We start from the raw sequence: 16,943 nt of genomic DNA on the forward strand, positions 1-16,943 counted from the left end.
ACATCACCTCACCCAAGTATACCGGAGGGCCAATTGCCCATATTGCCCCTCATCAAAAACCACCAGTTTTGAATTTAACAAACGAATACAAAAAAGTGACAGAATGAACAACCAGCTTTTTCATTCTACCATCCCAAATGGGGGCCAATGATGTTGGTACCAGATTTGGCCAGCCTCTCACGCTCTCTAGAATCTTGTACCTATTCCATTTCCTATTTTAATTGCATGTTCTTTTTCCCTTTCTCTTTCTTCTTTCCTTTTTCTGGTTTCCCTTTATCTAAGCTTGATTACCCTCTTTCCATCAATGGATGACTCATTCAATTCCCAAAAACACAAATGAGAAAGAACCCAAACCCCCCCGCCCCACACACACACACACACACACACAAAACAAAAAAAGAAAAAGAAAACAAAAAAAAACAAAGGAAAAGGAACAAAGATAGAACATTAAATGGAATAATTCTCCAGTTTTCCACTATTGGTTCACACCAACAATCTTATGAGGTTGCTTTCTGTGAGAGAAATAGAAATGCTGATTTCACGATGTTCCCTAATTTTTGCGAAAAAGCTTTCCCAAAGAATCAATCTCTCTCTTGAACCAGAGATTAGGCCACCCAAGGTTCCGGAAAGCCCCCTTGAAACCTCTGGTTTATTGCCACCAATCTCTATTGGAAACCACCCAAACCAAAAAACCCATCTCTATGAGAGGACTCAGCACATCTTTGTGATGGTGTCTCGTCTTTATGACTTGAATATGCTGCGATTTGTTGCCTTTCAAGGCCGTAAGAATGTTTTATAATGGATTATACGCTTCAGTGGAAGTGTGTATTGTTTGACTGAGCAAGGGTTAGGCGGTATGTGGCCTTGGTCATATACAAAACCCTTACCCCTGGGCATGTAGCACTACCCAATGTTCAAAAAAACCGGATTCGGGCGCCAAGGCAGTTTGGGTGCCTGGCGGCCTATGCGGGAACCCAGGGACAGGGTGCCCTCACCAAAATAGACCCCCCCCCCCCACGCCCCACCCCAAACATAAAAAACAAGGGAGTTCTTAAATGAATAACTGAATACATAAGGCATTTTATGACTTTAGTTTCACTTTCACATTAAGACTTAACCCATTAAGATATTGCATAATCAATTATTTATCAAATAAGCTAAAAAAAAAATAAAAATAGAATACAAAATAAGACACATTGTGCAAAGAAAATGATATATGCTCAATTTCATCGTCCAAGTGAGAAAAAAATCAATAAATCATCAAAAAAAACGATCTTTTAACTACAAACATGTAAATATATCATAAAAGAAAAAACACATGATTCTTAACATAATATGTTGTAGAAAAATAAAATCAAAACCCTCTTTCAAATATGATAATACTTTAAAAATATCAAAATCAAATCGATGTAGAAGCAAACCTCATCTGTTGAGTCACAAAACTTCCCAAAATCAACTACTAGAAACTCCATATCCACCCACAAACTATTGCCTCGTTTTGGGAAGAAATCGAAAAAATAAAAAATTTATTGATCTTTCGATAAATCACAAAAAAATTCGTTTTGAAGGGGTTCTTCTCACCCTAAAGGCCACGGATTTTCTATTGGGGTTTAGAATATCTCCTAAAACCTTTTCCCCCCTTTTTAGGGGGAAAAATATTACATTTTTTACGCTCACCGAGGGTTTTTTTCTGCCCGCCCATAAGTTGTCACGGGGCGGCGCCTTGACCGCCTAGGCGGGCGCCCAGAAGCAAAACGCATAATGTCCCCACCCAAACTGCGCCTAGGCGTTTTTAAAACTTTTTCACCTAAGCGGTTGGGCAGCCGAATTTCGAACATTGGCACTACCGAAAAGGGTTTATAATGGATCATCCCTTGTTGAGGTCGAAGAGATGCCTAGGGATGGTATGTACGCCAAGAGAGTTATGCAGTTTTCTATGTACAGATGTAAGCATGTGAGAGCAAGGGCATCCTCAACAAACTTCTACATAGCATATACACATAACAGCCGCATTTCGAAGAAGCATCCCTATAGAGGGACACGTGTACCTGTGCATGGAGAGAGTCCCCCTTGCATTGTAGTGACATGTGCTTGACTTGCTCTTAAAGGGGGGGTGATGTAATCCACATTCTGGGATTGTGCTTCCACTATTTATCGGTCCGCTTTGAGGAGTCAATCTTGAGCCCCTGCATGAGACCATGGGTTACGGATCTCGTTGGGTCGGTTTAAGAAGACAGTTGTAGATCATGGTCACTGCGTCGAGTTGAGTCCCCTTATACTAACTTGGTTTTTGACCCATTGGTACCGATCTACTTTTAGATATTTTATTTTTTTTAACAAGCTTCTAGACATTTTATTTTAGTATTAGAAATGTAGAGATTTTATTTTAGTATTAGACATGTTTCTATGTATTTTGGAAATTTTTGAGATTTCTAAAAATTTATTTCCTGCTGTAAATTCCTTTAAAAGGGTATTTACGATATATTGTTTATAAGGAAAGGTACATGTGGGGCCCTTGGATCCAGTGCCACATGTATGCCACCCTCACATGGGCGGGGGCCATGGGGCCACATGTCACCCACAAACGGTAGCACACCCCACTCGTTGTTCTTTAAAAATTTGTTTTAAATTAAGGATGCTTTTAAGCTAGAAAAGTTAAATCTTTTAAAAGGAAGGTTCTGTTCCCATTTTTTGTGAGAGTTAGTTTTGACCAAAATTACATTATCTTGACTTCCTATAATTTTGAAAGCATATTAGGAAAATCTAGAAGGTTCTTGATTGGTTTAATCCTATTCGGACTAGAAGTGGATATGGGTCAAATATTTAGGGGATCATGTTCCTAATATTCCTCGCTAAATCAAGATGATTGTTTTAAGGTTTGGATAGTTCAGATTTATTTCTCTCACCTCACAGATTTCCTAAGTTCCTAATGATCAAGTTTGTCATTGCATAGGCATACCCAAGGGGGGGCTTATGACCTATAAAAGGAGGCATACCGCCTTCTAATTTTCTAAACAATTAGGCCTATCTCTCCTATCTCTCTCTCCTCCACGCCGCAAATAAATTTCTCTTTCTCATTTAAAATTCCTATCTCTCTCCTTTCTCTCTCCCTCCATCCTAATGGCACATCACCATAAAATAAAATAAGAGGTGGCGTGCCAAACCCTAATTTAGGGTTTTATTGTTTGGAGAGAGTTATCCCAGCCTAAGAAGAGTTTCACTCTTCATGCTATGCCCTAATTTGATCCTAATGGGTTCCTACAAACCTAGTTGTGCTTTCATGCTCTCTAAAACCCTAATTTATCATGTACAGCCCATGTCCCATCTCTGAAATTCCAGCAACATCAATAGGATAAAAAGTGCGCCATTAGTCGGGAAATGGCGTGTGGAGTGTACCAAGTCCTATTGGGGTAATCCAAGGAACAATCACGTAAGTCTTCCCATCTGTTTACTTTTATTTTTCAGTTATATCTCTAGTCTTACTGTGATTTTTCAGGAATATATTTTGTACTTAAATTGATATTGAAAGAATGGATTTTATTCCTAGGTTGTGTTTATTTGCTTTGGCAGGAAAAGGAAAGGTCCTAAGTTGTATTTAAGTTTTTATTTTCTATTTACAGCAGTGTATTGTGGCACTTGTAAGTTGTATTCAGTTTCATTAATAAAAAAAGGAATTTCTCGATTTTATTATCTTGAATTCCACACAGCCACACCTTTCAGACTTGGTCTTTGTGACTGGAAACTTAAATTTGGGGAGGCCACCTATTATAGGTGGCTAATTGTGGTCCCTCTAAGCGTTGGCTAGTTCGATAGGCTAATCATGAGCCCCTTTCATGAAAGATAAGAGCGTCAATGATCTAGTGGGCTAGTCTAAGACCTAAGTTGTGGTCGTAGGGTAGTCATGGAGCGCATAGTTGATGATGTTTTTTAATACTAAGCAAACTCTTTCGATGATCTTTCTTACAGCTTTTCAATTCAAGGAAAATAAGAATGGTTTTAGTTTTTCTATTGAACCATCTTAACTTTGTGTAGTGGATTTTGACTTTAGAACAATGGTGGTTTTGGAATTAAAATATTGTTCCAAAACAAGGCCGATCTTGGAATAATATCAATGTTCAAGAAAGGGGAACTGAACGCCTAGGCAACTGCCCAATGTTCTGGGCAGGCACTACAGAAAATAGAAAAGGAGGTGGAGGAGGAGAAAAAGGAGGAGGGTGGGGTTGGGGTTGGGGGCTGTTTAAGACATGATTTTGCAATAAAAATTTTGGACGTAGCTATACGAGTAATATTGTCTAACATAGACATAAATAGCTAACATGGCCATAAATATAGCCAAGACATAACTATAAATAAATTGTAATCACAAAACATAGCAAACTGAAAAAAAAAAAAAAACACCACTCATAAAGCATAACATAACACAATGTAAAACCAACAAACAAAAAAATAGCAAACTAAAAAAAAAAAACTCATATCATCATAAATGTGAAGCCAAACTTCAAAAAACAAACACATGAAATGAAAAAAAAAAGCACAACACAAGCTCAGACTAAATACAAAGCCTAAACATAAACAAACTACAAATTCGGCTGCAATCCTTAAAAAATTTGTTCTTGAACGAAAAAAAATGCTTTTTTGACCAAATAGGGTTGTTTAGGGTTTTGGAGGCCTAAAAAACACCCCAAATGCAATTTGGCCAATTTTCGAGGGAAAAAAGGGCATTTTTGCCCATTTGGCGAGACTCATTTTTGGGCCTCACTAAAAGGGCCCTAGGCAGGCACTGCGCTGGACCGTGGGCGCCCACCCAGGAAGAGCCACGGGCAACCAATCAGGCACCCAAGGCCACCATCGCACACTGCGCCAAATAGTCGCAATGCAGGCCGATGAGGCCTCCCAGTCACACCCCGGTGGCTCAGTTAAGCAGCTGGGCGGCCGACTTTTCGATCATAGAATAGTAGTGTTGTTTCTATGAAGTTCAAACTCCAATTTGATTATCGAGTTGCTATTTCCAAGATTTTCCAGATGGTTAGGATATTCAATTTGTTCGGCACAATGCGGGCCGATGAGACCTACCAACCACCCCGGTGGCTCGATTAAGTAGCTGGGCAGCCAACTTTTTTATCAGAGAATAGTAGTATTGTTTCTATGAAGATCAAACTCAATTTTATTGCCGAGTTGCTATTTCCAAGATTTTCCAGATGGTTAGGATATTCACTTTGTTGTGAGTTTGAGAAGTTCAGTTGCGGTTAAGTTTGGATGGTAGAATACTAATTCAAATTGGAAATTAGTCACGATCCAATTTGGATTGGAAGATCCTATAAAATGTTCACATGAAATCCACCTTGGATTCGGAAGAATGTTGGAATGGGATTCCTCAAAAGGATAATGGTGAAATATATACCCTTGATCCATAACGAATGTCTAATGGCTGGATGACTGACTCTGTATATGTCCCATTACAATTAGAACATTAATAACTTTATCCTTTTTTACCCCTACAAAAATCTATAAATAGGTCATTTTTTAAGAATTCAGATTCAGATGCCTAGGCTAACAGCCGCTGTAGGAGGGGGGGGGGGCAGAGGGGAAGAGGGAAAAAGAAGGAAAGGTGAGGGGGGGTACCCTCTCTCCCTTGTATTGTTTTAATTTGCATAAAATGTAATATTAACGTCATCCATGTGCAATTGTATAAAAGGACTAATATTAATGTCATGGCCATGTGCATGTATTATTGTGTAAATATTAATGTCATGGCCATGTGCATGTATTATTGTGTAAATATTAATGTCATGGCCATGTGCATGTATTATTGTGTAAATGTGCCACATGTAATGCTTTCTTAAGAACCTTATCCTCTCCCAAAAATTAGGAGATGGCACTTTTTTCAAAAATAAAAAACAAAATCACAACTATAGTAAATCGCTCTCTATAAGGACCAAATCCTCTATCTAAAACAAAAGTACATTACTCTCTTCCAAAAAATAAAGAAGGATACTTCTTTTAAAGTAAATGAAGAAAAGTACAACTACAAGGAAAACTCTCTCCCTCTCTAAAGACCAAACTCTCTCTAAATAAAAGAACATAACTTTGTCTCACAAAAATATTTTTTTTCTCTAAAAAAATCAATAAGAGCACAAGTACAATAAAAATTCTCTTTCTCTAAAGAATATATTCTCTGCCTAAATAAAAGAACTGCACTTTATTTCTCACAAAAATAGGAATCGGTCCTTTTTATCTTTCTAAATAAATGAATAGAAGTGCAAAAGGGTTTTGCAGGCACCTAAGCATAAGCCCATTCACTTGGCTTGCTTGGACTGTCTAGGTGGCCAGGGAGCCAATTTTTTACAATTAAATAGGGTAGTGCATTTCATGACGAAGCATAGAGATCTCAATTGAAGAGAAAAAGAGGTATCACGTGCAGAAGCTTTTGGTTAGCTTCTGGTTGAGGTCATAGCGAGGGGTCAATACTTCCAAGAGGGTTCTAGGTTTGTTAGATGGAAAATGAGAGAAAGAGAAGGTGTATGTGAGGGCCTTTACTAAGTGTTTCTTGTTCTGTGTGTTTCTTGTTCTTCCATACTCTTTTTTGGGAGATCCAAGTAGAGAGAGGAAGAGACTCGGCAGCCACAGCTCCGGCTCTCGCCCAAAACAAAGAGGAAAAAGCGAAACAGCGCTTTATAAGGTGCACTATCAGGGGGAGATAATATAGGGTCCACAAAGTCCTCCAAGATTATTTTAGGAAAAATTCAGGTACACAATCTTTGCTGATGTTTCTGTGCATATATTTGAGAAAATGGCAGCAAGGGTTTCCTAGGCCAGACCTTGTTTATTGGGGGCCCCCCCCCCCCCCAAAAAAACCATCAGTTTTTGAGTCTCCATATTTTGTGAAAGTTTCAGATATGGCATGTGTGTAATACGGGATATACATAATATTAAAATTAAAGTCCTACAAGATTGATGAAAACTTTTTATAGTTGCACCTTGTATCACCCTATCATCACCAATAACAGAGATTATCCATGGATCGAGGCAAAGGAATATGGATTAATTAGGACATCAGTGGATCATGGATCATTCTCTTTTCATCCATAGCAGCACCAAAGGTAGTGTAATTATCCTCCGGTATGTCAATGACATCAACATTACAAGAAGATCTCTAGATCTACTCCAGATGAAAGATTTGGCACAACAATATACTTCTGGGGAAAGAAGAAGACCACACTCAGGATGAACTCCAACTATCTCAACATAAATAAGTGCTTGTTTTATTTGAGCACACTAGTATGTTGCATTTCAACACATTAGCCACCCTAGCAGCCCTCGACAAAAGATTGAGAGTGAATCCAGGAAAATGACTTGAGAAAACAGAAAATCAAAAAGGCATGGTACAAGTACTTCAGTATCCCACTGCCTGTCCTGACATATAGCCTTCACATTAAATCAGGTAGAAGTTTATGCACGCACCAAAGCCCACATGGAAGCAATAAAGTGGTAGAAGTTGTTACACCCACCAATGCCCACATGGAAGCAATAAAGTGCACTATCCTACATGTGAAAGGAGCTATTAATCACGGAATTATATGCTTGAAAATCAAATCAATTGAGCAAGAGATCTTGATTCACATGTGTCAATCATAGAATATTGTGTTTATTTAGAAAGAAATTTGATATCTTAGAGGAGAAAGAAGCAAAATATCGTGGCAAGATCAAGTAAGGAGGCCAGCATAGAGCATATACGAGCATCGGGGTAGAGATTTCTTGGATAAGAAACCTGGTAGTATCTCACAGCCGTAGAGTACAGAGGTACACTATCTATTATGATAATCAGAGTGCACTCACCATTGCAGCTAATCCTATTTTTCAGGATCGTACTAAGTACTAAGCACATAGATATTGATTACCATTTTGTCTACAAGAATATATAAATAGATGCATTTCAAAGGGATGATACAGGAACCGAAAACCAGAGAGCGGGTATTTTCACCAAAGGGATAACCAATGAACAGCATCTCTTAAAAGATAAATCATATCTGTTCAAGCACGACGTACAATTTGAGGGATTCGAATATGTATTAGAATGGGTAGGGTATGCATAAGAGGAATAATTGTCATTTGTTTGTTATTTTACCAAACAATATAAGGCCAATTCCTGAGCGGCTACCGTCTTAACTGTTTTTTTCTTGTATTGAATGTCTGTTTTTTTTTTTTGGCAAGGTTACATAGGAATGGATCTTGAGACATAGCGCTATGAAAACCCGAGCGGCTACCGTCTTAACTGAAGCCCAATTCCTTATAAGGCCCCTGAATGTCGAGGCCATTTATGTAATTCTACATACCTTAACATATGACCCTTGCAGTATTTAAAATTATAATGAAGATGTCGCCCCATACAGATTGGAATTCAGGAATCTCTCATAAGCTCTCCTCTTGTGTCTCCCATTGCAACTTGTTTTAGTTGACAAATGACAAGATATTAAACTTACCGGGGATTCAAAGTTGAGCAGGTGATCAAGATGTGAGCAGAAAAATGTGGAAGCAATGGTCAATGACATTTTCTCCCCTCCCCCTTTTAAGAGACAGAGGGGTGTAAAAATAGCAATAGATTTCTTGCACTGACAAAAACAACCTAGTATTCTAGAGAGACAAAGAGACGGGTAGTTTTGTTTTTCTATTCTTTGTGAAAAAAAAAACAGTTAACTATTCATAGAATGAATTTATGGCTTCACTGCGATACAAGCAAGGGCTTCCCAGCTGGTTTCAGGACCATTATATGCGATTCTAATCCTCACCACAGTTTTGGAAGATGGGTAATACAGCCCAATTTTCCTCTTACACGCCCAAATAGCTCAGGAGATGTCTTTTCCCAAAATATAAAAAATATAAATTCCATTCTCTAAAAAAAATCGCTTGAGATAGTTTCTCTTAAAGAACCCTTTTTATTATTTGGCTCAAAGCCATTCTAAACTAGGCAGAGCCACCAGTAAACTAGACTAGAGAATTATGAATTTTTAATCAAATGTAGAAAAATCCAAGAAGGAAATATTAACTGCCTACTCGAATTCAAGATTAAGAGGAAATAGTCTACCAGTTCACATCACTCTCACGCATCAATCCCAACTGCTCACTAACATACACAAGTAATTGGACAATTGCCACACCAACTCTCCCCTAGTCAAGCATGCATAAAGTGCAAGGAGAGATTATGGCAAAACATGTGCAAAAATAAGGAGAAACCTGAAGAAGAGAATTATCATCCACTGGGTATGCAAACTTTCAAAATCCAAGAAAAGGGCTTCATCCAAGAGCAACAAAACGAAAGCAAAATATTTCATCGAAGTTACCTCCAACTTCAGGGTGGCAAAATCCGCAGGATGGGCTTGTAAGAATTTTGATAAAACTGATCGATCAGCATTTCTTGAATGATTATTTGCATCTCCGTCTCCAAACCAGTCTGATTGGTCAGGGCAAAAAGAAGTTCCAACGCATTGAAGAAGGGACTTTATTTGCTGCAAAACATGAATATATGAGAACCCAAGAAGCAAAATGCTCTTATTTCCAAAGGCACAAAATGAATCACACAGATTGATACAATCTAGCAACCTGCTGTTCATCTGATCTATTTTCTGCACATATATCACGCAGGCTGGGTCCCAAGTCAATACCAGCTGCAATTAAAGAAAAAAGTCTGCAATGTTACAACATGATGGCCATTTGTCATCAAAATTGCTGAATAGGAGGAATTTAGCCAATCCCAGTTTTTCAAATACTTCCAGACACAAAACTTCACAAAAGAAACAAAACTTCCCCATAAGACTTCATTCAGCCAACCAACCAAAATAAATCCTCATTTTTCAATAAATTATTGCAATACAGAAATATTGAAGACTATTCTCCTGTCATGCAAGAACATAAAGTTATGACAAGTGCACGTTTTATGGTAGGGCATACCCTTCAATTTCATCACTTTAAAGTGTAAATAGCACAATGTTGGCACAAGACCATGGAAAACATCTATAGGCCATCAACTCAAATTAATATGAACTACTCTGAGCATCACCCATCCAAAATCTTTTGATATCTCTAGGATTGATATGATTCAATAAACAAAAACTGAGGAACTTATAGGTAGTCTGACAAGAAAACAGGAAAGCTTCTAACAGAGAAGCTCCAGTTAAACTTATGGGGGGAATTCAAATGAAGGTGCCAAAAAGGGTGCAGGGAAAATGCAGATAATATTTGCATATATTTTCATGCATGTACCAGCAAGTTTCAATTGTATGAAATATATATAGCGTGCCCAATATCCTCTATGATCACAAACTAACATATTGTGAAGAAAGAAGTTCAAACTCCCTACATATATCTTGCATTACAATGCATATCTCTAATATGTAGAAAGTTGCAGAGCAGTGAAAGCACTACTTATCAAATAAAGGTCGTGCCCATGTAAGTAATGGTTCACCAAATATGTCAAGCCATATCACATTCACACACACACACACACACAAGTACCTACGCGTACATACAAACCCCTTCCCCACCTTCAAAACCATGGTAACGTGCACGCACATTCAAACGGACTTACAGAAACATCCATCTGAGAAAAATCCCAAAGCCAAAACAGAAAGTTCATCGACAAACTGTAGCATACCATGAAACATGGAAGACATGTACACTCAAGACTTCTCGATAAAAGGATCCCATTTTAATGTTGTCCATAGTAACATTGTCAATAATGGGCATGAGCCCTCAAGTATTCCTTCAAAGGTCTCGTATATACAAATGGACTGCAGATTGAAAGACATACTACGGAAAAATGTTTTTTTTTTTTAAGAAATGTTAACTAATATAAAAAAATGTTCCAGATAAGGAATGATAAATCAAACTCTTAAGCCTACAAATTCGAAATTTAAAAGAACAATGGACTTCTAAAGTTTGCAGTTATTTATATTTACAATTAGATAAGAGAACAACGCTTTCAAATTATTGCTAAGGATCCACCCATAGAAGTAAAGATGGAGATTGCAAGATACAGAATAGTTGGCATGCCTACACCTCAGAAACAATTTACCAATATGAATTTCATACTGGCCATGTACTGTGGGATGCTAATGAAGATGCTGAAGCATTAAGCAAATAGATTAATTGAGACTAATTTAGTAAGTCACCAAGATGCTGCCTCGACATCTCATCGACACCATCATTGCGATGGCAACACACTCCATTTATCTAAAGAATTTCTTTTTGAGGAAATTATTATTACTGACAAAAAAAAAGAAACATTTAAATAATAACAATATAGATGTCTAGCATTCAATAATAATTACAATCAGGTCACACTAAAGATGGCATAAACAACGAAGGTACAGACTTTTACCTCCATCTAAAGGAGGTGGTGGAAAATCTTTCAGAACCTTCTCCATATGTTTTGCGCTGTCACGACTGACAATACGAGCCACAAGTCCTTCCAGGATTTCCCCTTGTACTTTCACATGATCCTTTGAACCTGAAATTGTATGCAAGATCCCAAGATGTGAAGTTGAACATCCATAATAGTTAATCAGGTCAATCAAGTGCAAGCACCACTTAGATTCTTAAGATCAGGTTTGTTGAAACAGTTATGTTCACGTCATGTGCAGGACCTAGATAAACAACACTATCAAGACATTATGACATAACAATGTAAAAACATGAAAAAGATTGTAGATATTTAATAGCTAAGAAGATTAACTCTGAACAACATAAAAAGCAAACAGATCGCTTAAAAGAGCCGAAACAGATGATATCATTTTTCATAAACATCCAAGATTATATAGCAGAGGCTAATATTTCCTTATTATGTTCCTTTCAGACTAAGAACATCAATCAGTGATATGAAGAACAAGGAAGAAATCTGCAGGTCCAGTAATGATCCGCTAGCAAAGACACAGTTAGGAAAATGAAAGAACGCCAAAAGTGAAAAAAGGTGAAGTAGGCTTCAGCAATATTCACTGGCAATCGGCAGTCTGAACAAGGCAGTATTTGTCAAAAGAGTATTAACTCACAGAAGAAGAAATTTCAACATCTGAACTTTAAAATATTGTCAAGCAAGTTATACAAGAACTATAATTCCCTGGCAAAAAGAGTCGTGGGGATTGGATCCCACAGATCAAGTTGAATTACTTCATTATTGTTAAAAGTTGTTATCTAAGTCCTAGAACCTAAGTGTCCCAAGTTTATTTGTAGTTTTACCCATAACATAAATTTCAACAATATATAAGATTGAGAGATGTATGAGGGCTTTGGAGACCTAATGGAACTCTCTCCTCTCTAGCCGTTCATCTCTCTCTCCCTTCTCTCTATTCTTTTCTCTTTTCTCTCTCTGGATTTGCTGACACAAAGCAAACACCTTAATCTTTGTCTCCACCATGGTCTTCATTCTTCCTCTCTCTTTTTTGCCCTAGTTTTTTCTTTACATTTTTTTTTTTAATCTTTAAAACCCAGGACCGTTCGATCTAGGACTGTTCAATCTAAACCTTTGGGCTCTTTCCTGAGGTTTTATGGGTAGAAGGTCATGTGGATCTGCAAGTGGTGTAGCAATGCTGCTTTGCGTGTGATTTCACTTTCGAGATCAAGATTCTACAGAGCGATCGTGACATAATTTCCAGATGATGCCAATCTACCCAATAATGGCAGAACAATGATGCTCGTGTTCAATGCGGTGTTACCCTAATTCGTTCATGTGTGAGAGCGACCAAATCTTAATGATGTTTCTCTCCTTTTAAGTGGTTCCTAAAATTGTACTAGGCTTTGTGAGTGACTGAAATTCGACGATCCTAACTGTCCTTTCATTTTTATCTTATATGCTTATGGATAATGAAATTAAACCTGGAATTCTTAGTCTCCCTAAAACTGTGGGGATAGAAATCACCTCTGTAAAATTAAACGAGTCAAATTATGTTGTATGGGCTCAATTTGTCAAAGTTTCCCTTAGTGCAAGGGGAAATTGAAATACTTGACTGAAGACAAGCCTTGTAAGTATGATATTAAATATAAAAAGTGGTTGAGGGAGAATTACATAATCATGACCTAGTTATGGAATATAGTATGGAACCCCAAATAAGTGCCAACACTTCAAAAGAAACACATTCATTAGATAAAAGTATCTCTCAAGTATATGAGTGTTTGAGAAGGTGTTCCAATTGCAATAGGGCAGTAATAGTGTGAGTGAGTAAGTATGATAGTACCCTCAAGGGTATGTTAGAAGAATATATAACCTACATCTGGTAATGTAGAACTACAGAAGAGGTAGGGAAAAGAATTTAGGGGGTTGCCAAATTTTTATCTGACCTTATCCTGAGCACTATTATGTACATATACAAATCTTGGCCAGCAGTGGACCCTCATCACTCACTAATCGTTACACGAGCATTCAACATGTCAATATAGCTGCTCCTCAAAAGTATTAGTGATGGATCGGCATTGAATACAGTTGTAGAGAAAGGTGATGGGAGCAGAGGTTGGGAAAGTGGTCGTGACAAGAGGCCGTGGTAGAGGTGATGGTTGCAAGGGTGTCGAGGAACTGCAAGTGTATGCATTGTGGGCATATAAAAATACAGTTGATAAGTGTTGGGAAAAGGTTGGTAAGCCTACTTGGGCAAAACAAGTTCCTAGCACATCTGAGAGTGATGATATTTATCTGAATGGACCCAATGATCGCCAACAACAATCGACTTCTGCCGGTGGCTCTATTGTGCTTTCCAAAGAAGAATATAAAAGACTTATTAAACAAGTACAGCAGTCCATTGTTCCCTCTTCCTCCCTACTGCCACCCTCGCCAATTCAGGTATTTATATGCTTCACACCTCTCAGAAACCTGCTCCCTGGGTTTTCGACTCAGGGGCCTCTGATCACATGACTGGTGAGTCCTGTGTTTTTGGCTCTCTAAATAAGTGTATTCTTATTTTCTTTCATACCCTGGATGATGGATTGTGGCCCAATGTGCCAAGATAGGGTACAGCTATGCCTACTTTTTTCCTTTCTCTGTCATTTGTAACATGCATTCCAAAGATCGCTTCCCGTCTATTATCTGTGAGCAAATTAACCAAATCTATCTAAATCGCTCTATAACCTTTGTCCTTCTTATTATATCTCTCAGGATCTAAAACCAACGAGAGCAATTGGTGGCAGGTATTAGTCAAGCGGTCTATACTACATGGATCACAACCTGATTATTGTTGCTCTTCATTCTATTGATTCTCCATTCTTATGGCATTGTCGGCAGCGTCATCCTTCTCTCAATAACTTAAAAGTCGTTAGGCCCTTCTTTGGAGCATGTATCTGCTTAGAGTGTAAAGCCTGTCAAATAGGAAAGCATCATTGGGTGTCATTTCGTCCTAGAGTTGACAAGCAAAGACTTGTTCTATTTGCAGTGATTCATTCTAATAAATGGGGTCCAACTAGAGTACAAACTTTGTCAGCTCATAAGTACTTCAACTTTTGTGGATGATTGTTCACAATTGACATGGTTATAATAAAAGAGTAGATCTGCAATTTTCTCCATTTTAAAATTGTTTCACAAGGCAATCCAAATTCAATTCAATAAGAATGCGTGTATTTTATGTTATGATAATGCTAAAGAGTATCCTTGTAGAGAATTTTATAATTTTGCTCAAAAATGAAATTTTACACGAAGTTTCTTGTGCATATACTCCTCAACAAAATGGGGTTGCTGAAAGGACAAATCAACACTCACTAGAAGTAACCCTTTCTCTACTCATTATTATACATGTTCCAAACGTTTGTTATGAACATGCGTTGCTAACCTCATTTTGTTTTTCTTATTTTTCTTTTTTTCCTTTTTTTTTTTTGTTGTTTTTTTTATTGATAACTGTTAATGTTTGTATTGAGAAAGAGAGATAGATACAAGAGACAAGGCAAACCAGGAGTGCCTAAACGGTAGGGCTCCTGGTAAAAAATGGGTCAAAAGACCGTAAACAAAATGGGGTTATAAGAAGTCCCCTTACACAGTAAAGTGTTAGTATACAAAAAAGATACAAAGGGGGCGAGGAAGAGAATACAAAAAAAGCACAGTCCCTTAGAGCTCCGCAAAAAACCCATAACACCACTAGTCTTCAACACCGGCTCTGGCTCCATCCTTAGCTAGTAGATCTGCGAACTCGTTCGACATCCTTGAGGTATGCATGCATAAGATTGGCGAATCCCCGCAGAGGTAGTTGATTTCATCATAAATGGGTAAGAGGTACCAAGGGGGAAGAGTTGTCTTAGAAGCCCAAGAAATAATGTTTTTGGCATCAACCTCGACAGTGAGAAACTGTCCCCAGGACCGATCAAAGCTTTGAATACCTCTAAGGGGAGCCATAGATTCAGCGAACTGCGAGTCATGGACCCCAATGTATTCAGATAAAGAGAAGAGGACATTTTGAAGGTGGTCTCTAACGACCTCTGCATGCCCCAGATTGCCGAGAGAGCAGCCATCAAAATTAAGTTTGATAGTTCCTTGGGAAGGAGGCATCCAAGCAACAATAACTATGTTTTTCTTTGGGTTATGGATTAAAATATGCTCCCAATTCCGGCAAAAAGAGTCCCTAGGAATGCCTTTGAACCAGGGGTGATGAGCCTCCCAAAAAGTTACCAAGGAGGTAACTTTCAAGAATAACCAAGAGGCGGGGTGGACTCTCCCCTAAAAATACGGCCATTTCTTTCAATCCAAATGGTCCATATTGTTGCTGCCACAGTAGCTTTCCAAATGATTCTACCAGCTTTCGGGCAATGCTCAGCCAAATTTAACGCCAAAAGATCTTTTACAGTCGGGAGTAAGACCCAATGCACCCGAAAGAGTTGAAGGAGGAGACTCCAAATCTCATGGGCCACGTTACAGTGGAGGAAGAGGTGGTTATTGGATTCCTCATGGTTCAAACACAAGGCACACCTATTAGGAATAGGGATACCTTTCCTTTGAAGTTGATCCACTGCGAGTGCCCTGTTAGATCCAGCTATCCAGTTAAAGGTTTGTACTTTTGGGGGAGCAATGGTCTTCCAAACTAGTGCGAGAGTCGAAGGAGGATTGAGGGGGAAGGTAGGGGGTTGGATGAGACTTTTGTAGAAGGAAGCAACGTTGAATTCTCCCGAGGGGGCAAGGGACCACACCAGCTTGTCCCTCGTCGGGATCGGGACGAAGGTGTTGAAGAGCAGGGACGAGAGAGAGAGAAATTGAAGGGATTCATCTTCGGAAAGGTTCCTTCTAAAAGATAGGTTCCAACGTCTCCTACCTCCTTCAATACTGAACTCGTCCTCAACGGTAGCTTCTCTATTCCTCGCATCGGAGAACAGTAAGGGATGGGAATCCTTGAAAGGGGCATCACCTAGCCATAAATCAATCCAAAACCTCACTCTATTTCCCTCTCTAGGGCATAGTCTTAAGTGTTTCCTGAAAGAAGAAAAGGAAGCCGTAATAGACCTCAAAGGGAAGCCGTAATAAACCTCCACACCCCTGAAGCGTTGGACCAAGATCTGTCATCTGGGATCCACGAAAGGGTCAGGACATTGTACTTATTCTGAAGGACTTGCGACCAAAGAGAACCAGGTTGGGTGGCCAAACACCACCACCATTTCCCTAAGAGGGGGATGTTGTGTTTTCTCAAATTTCTAATCCCCAGCCCCCCTTGAGATTAGGGTAAAAGAATCTTATCCCAGGAGATAAGATGGAACTTGCTTTTGTCAGCCTGACCCGACCAGAGAAAATTTCTCATAAGCTGATTCAGGCGGTAGGCCACCGAGGCTGGAAGGTGGAAAAGAGACATCATATAAACCGGTGCATTAGAAAGAGTAGCTCTGATAAGGGTGGTCCTACCTGCTTGGGATAGGTACCGCCCTTTCCAAACAGCCAACCTCCTATCTACCTTGCCTAAAACATGGGACCAATTGTTCTTTTTAGGTTTGCCCAG

General features: G+C 38.7%; 1 protein-coding gene across 7 annotated transcripts in view; it reads right to left on the reverse strand.

The window, feature by feature from the left end:
• The window catches only part of RNL (RNAligase), a 134,838-nt gene that overhangs the window by 79,949 nt on the left and 37,946 nt on the right, over positions 1 to 16,943 (reverse strand). For 6 of the 7 annotated variants that reach the window (XR_016061392.1, XR_016061394.1, XR_016061393.1 and 3 more), the window contains exons 9-11: positions 11,375 to 11,503; positions 9,598 to 9,662; positions 9,339 to 9,503 (exon numbers count right to left, since the gene is read on the reverse strand). Coding sequence is in view for 4 of the 7 variants with exons in the window: in XM_006843213.4 (XP_006843276.3) it covers positions 9,339 to 9,503; positions 9,598 to 9,662; positions 11,375 to 11,503 (359 nt within the window). In the remaining 3 variants the exon portion in view is untranslated. The remainder of the gene's footprint in view (positions 1 to 9,338; positions 9,504 to 9,597; positions 9,663 to 11,374; positions 11,504 to 16,943) is intronic. The other variant, XM_088874615.1, reaches the window with a different exon arrangement.

Source organism: Amborella trichopoda, chromosome 8 (genome assembly GCF_054954075.1).
Source record: "Amborella trichopoda isolate Santa Cruz 75 chromosome 8, AtrichopodaSantaCruz75HAP2 v2.0, whole genome shotgun sequence".
Taxonomy (NCBI): domain Eukaryota; kingdom Viridiplantae; phylum Streptophyta; class Magnoliopsida; order Amborellales; family Amborellaceae; genus Amborella; species Amborella trichopoda.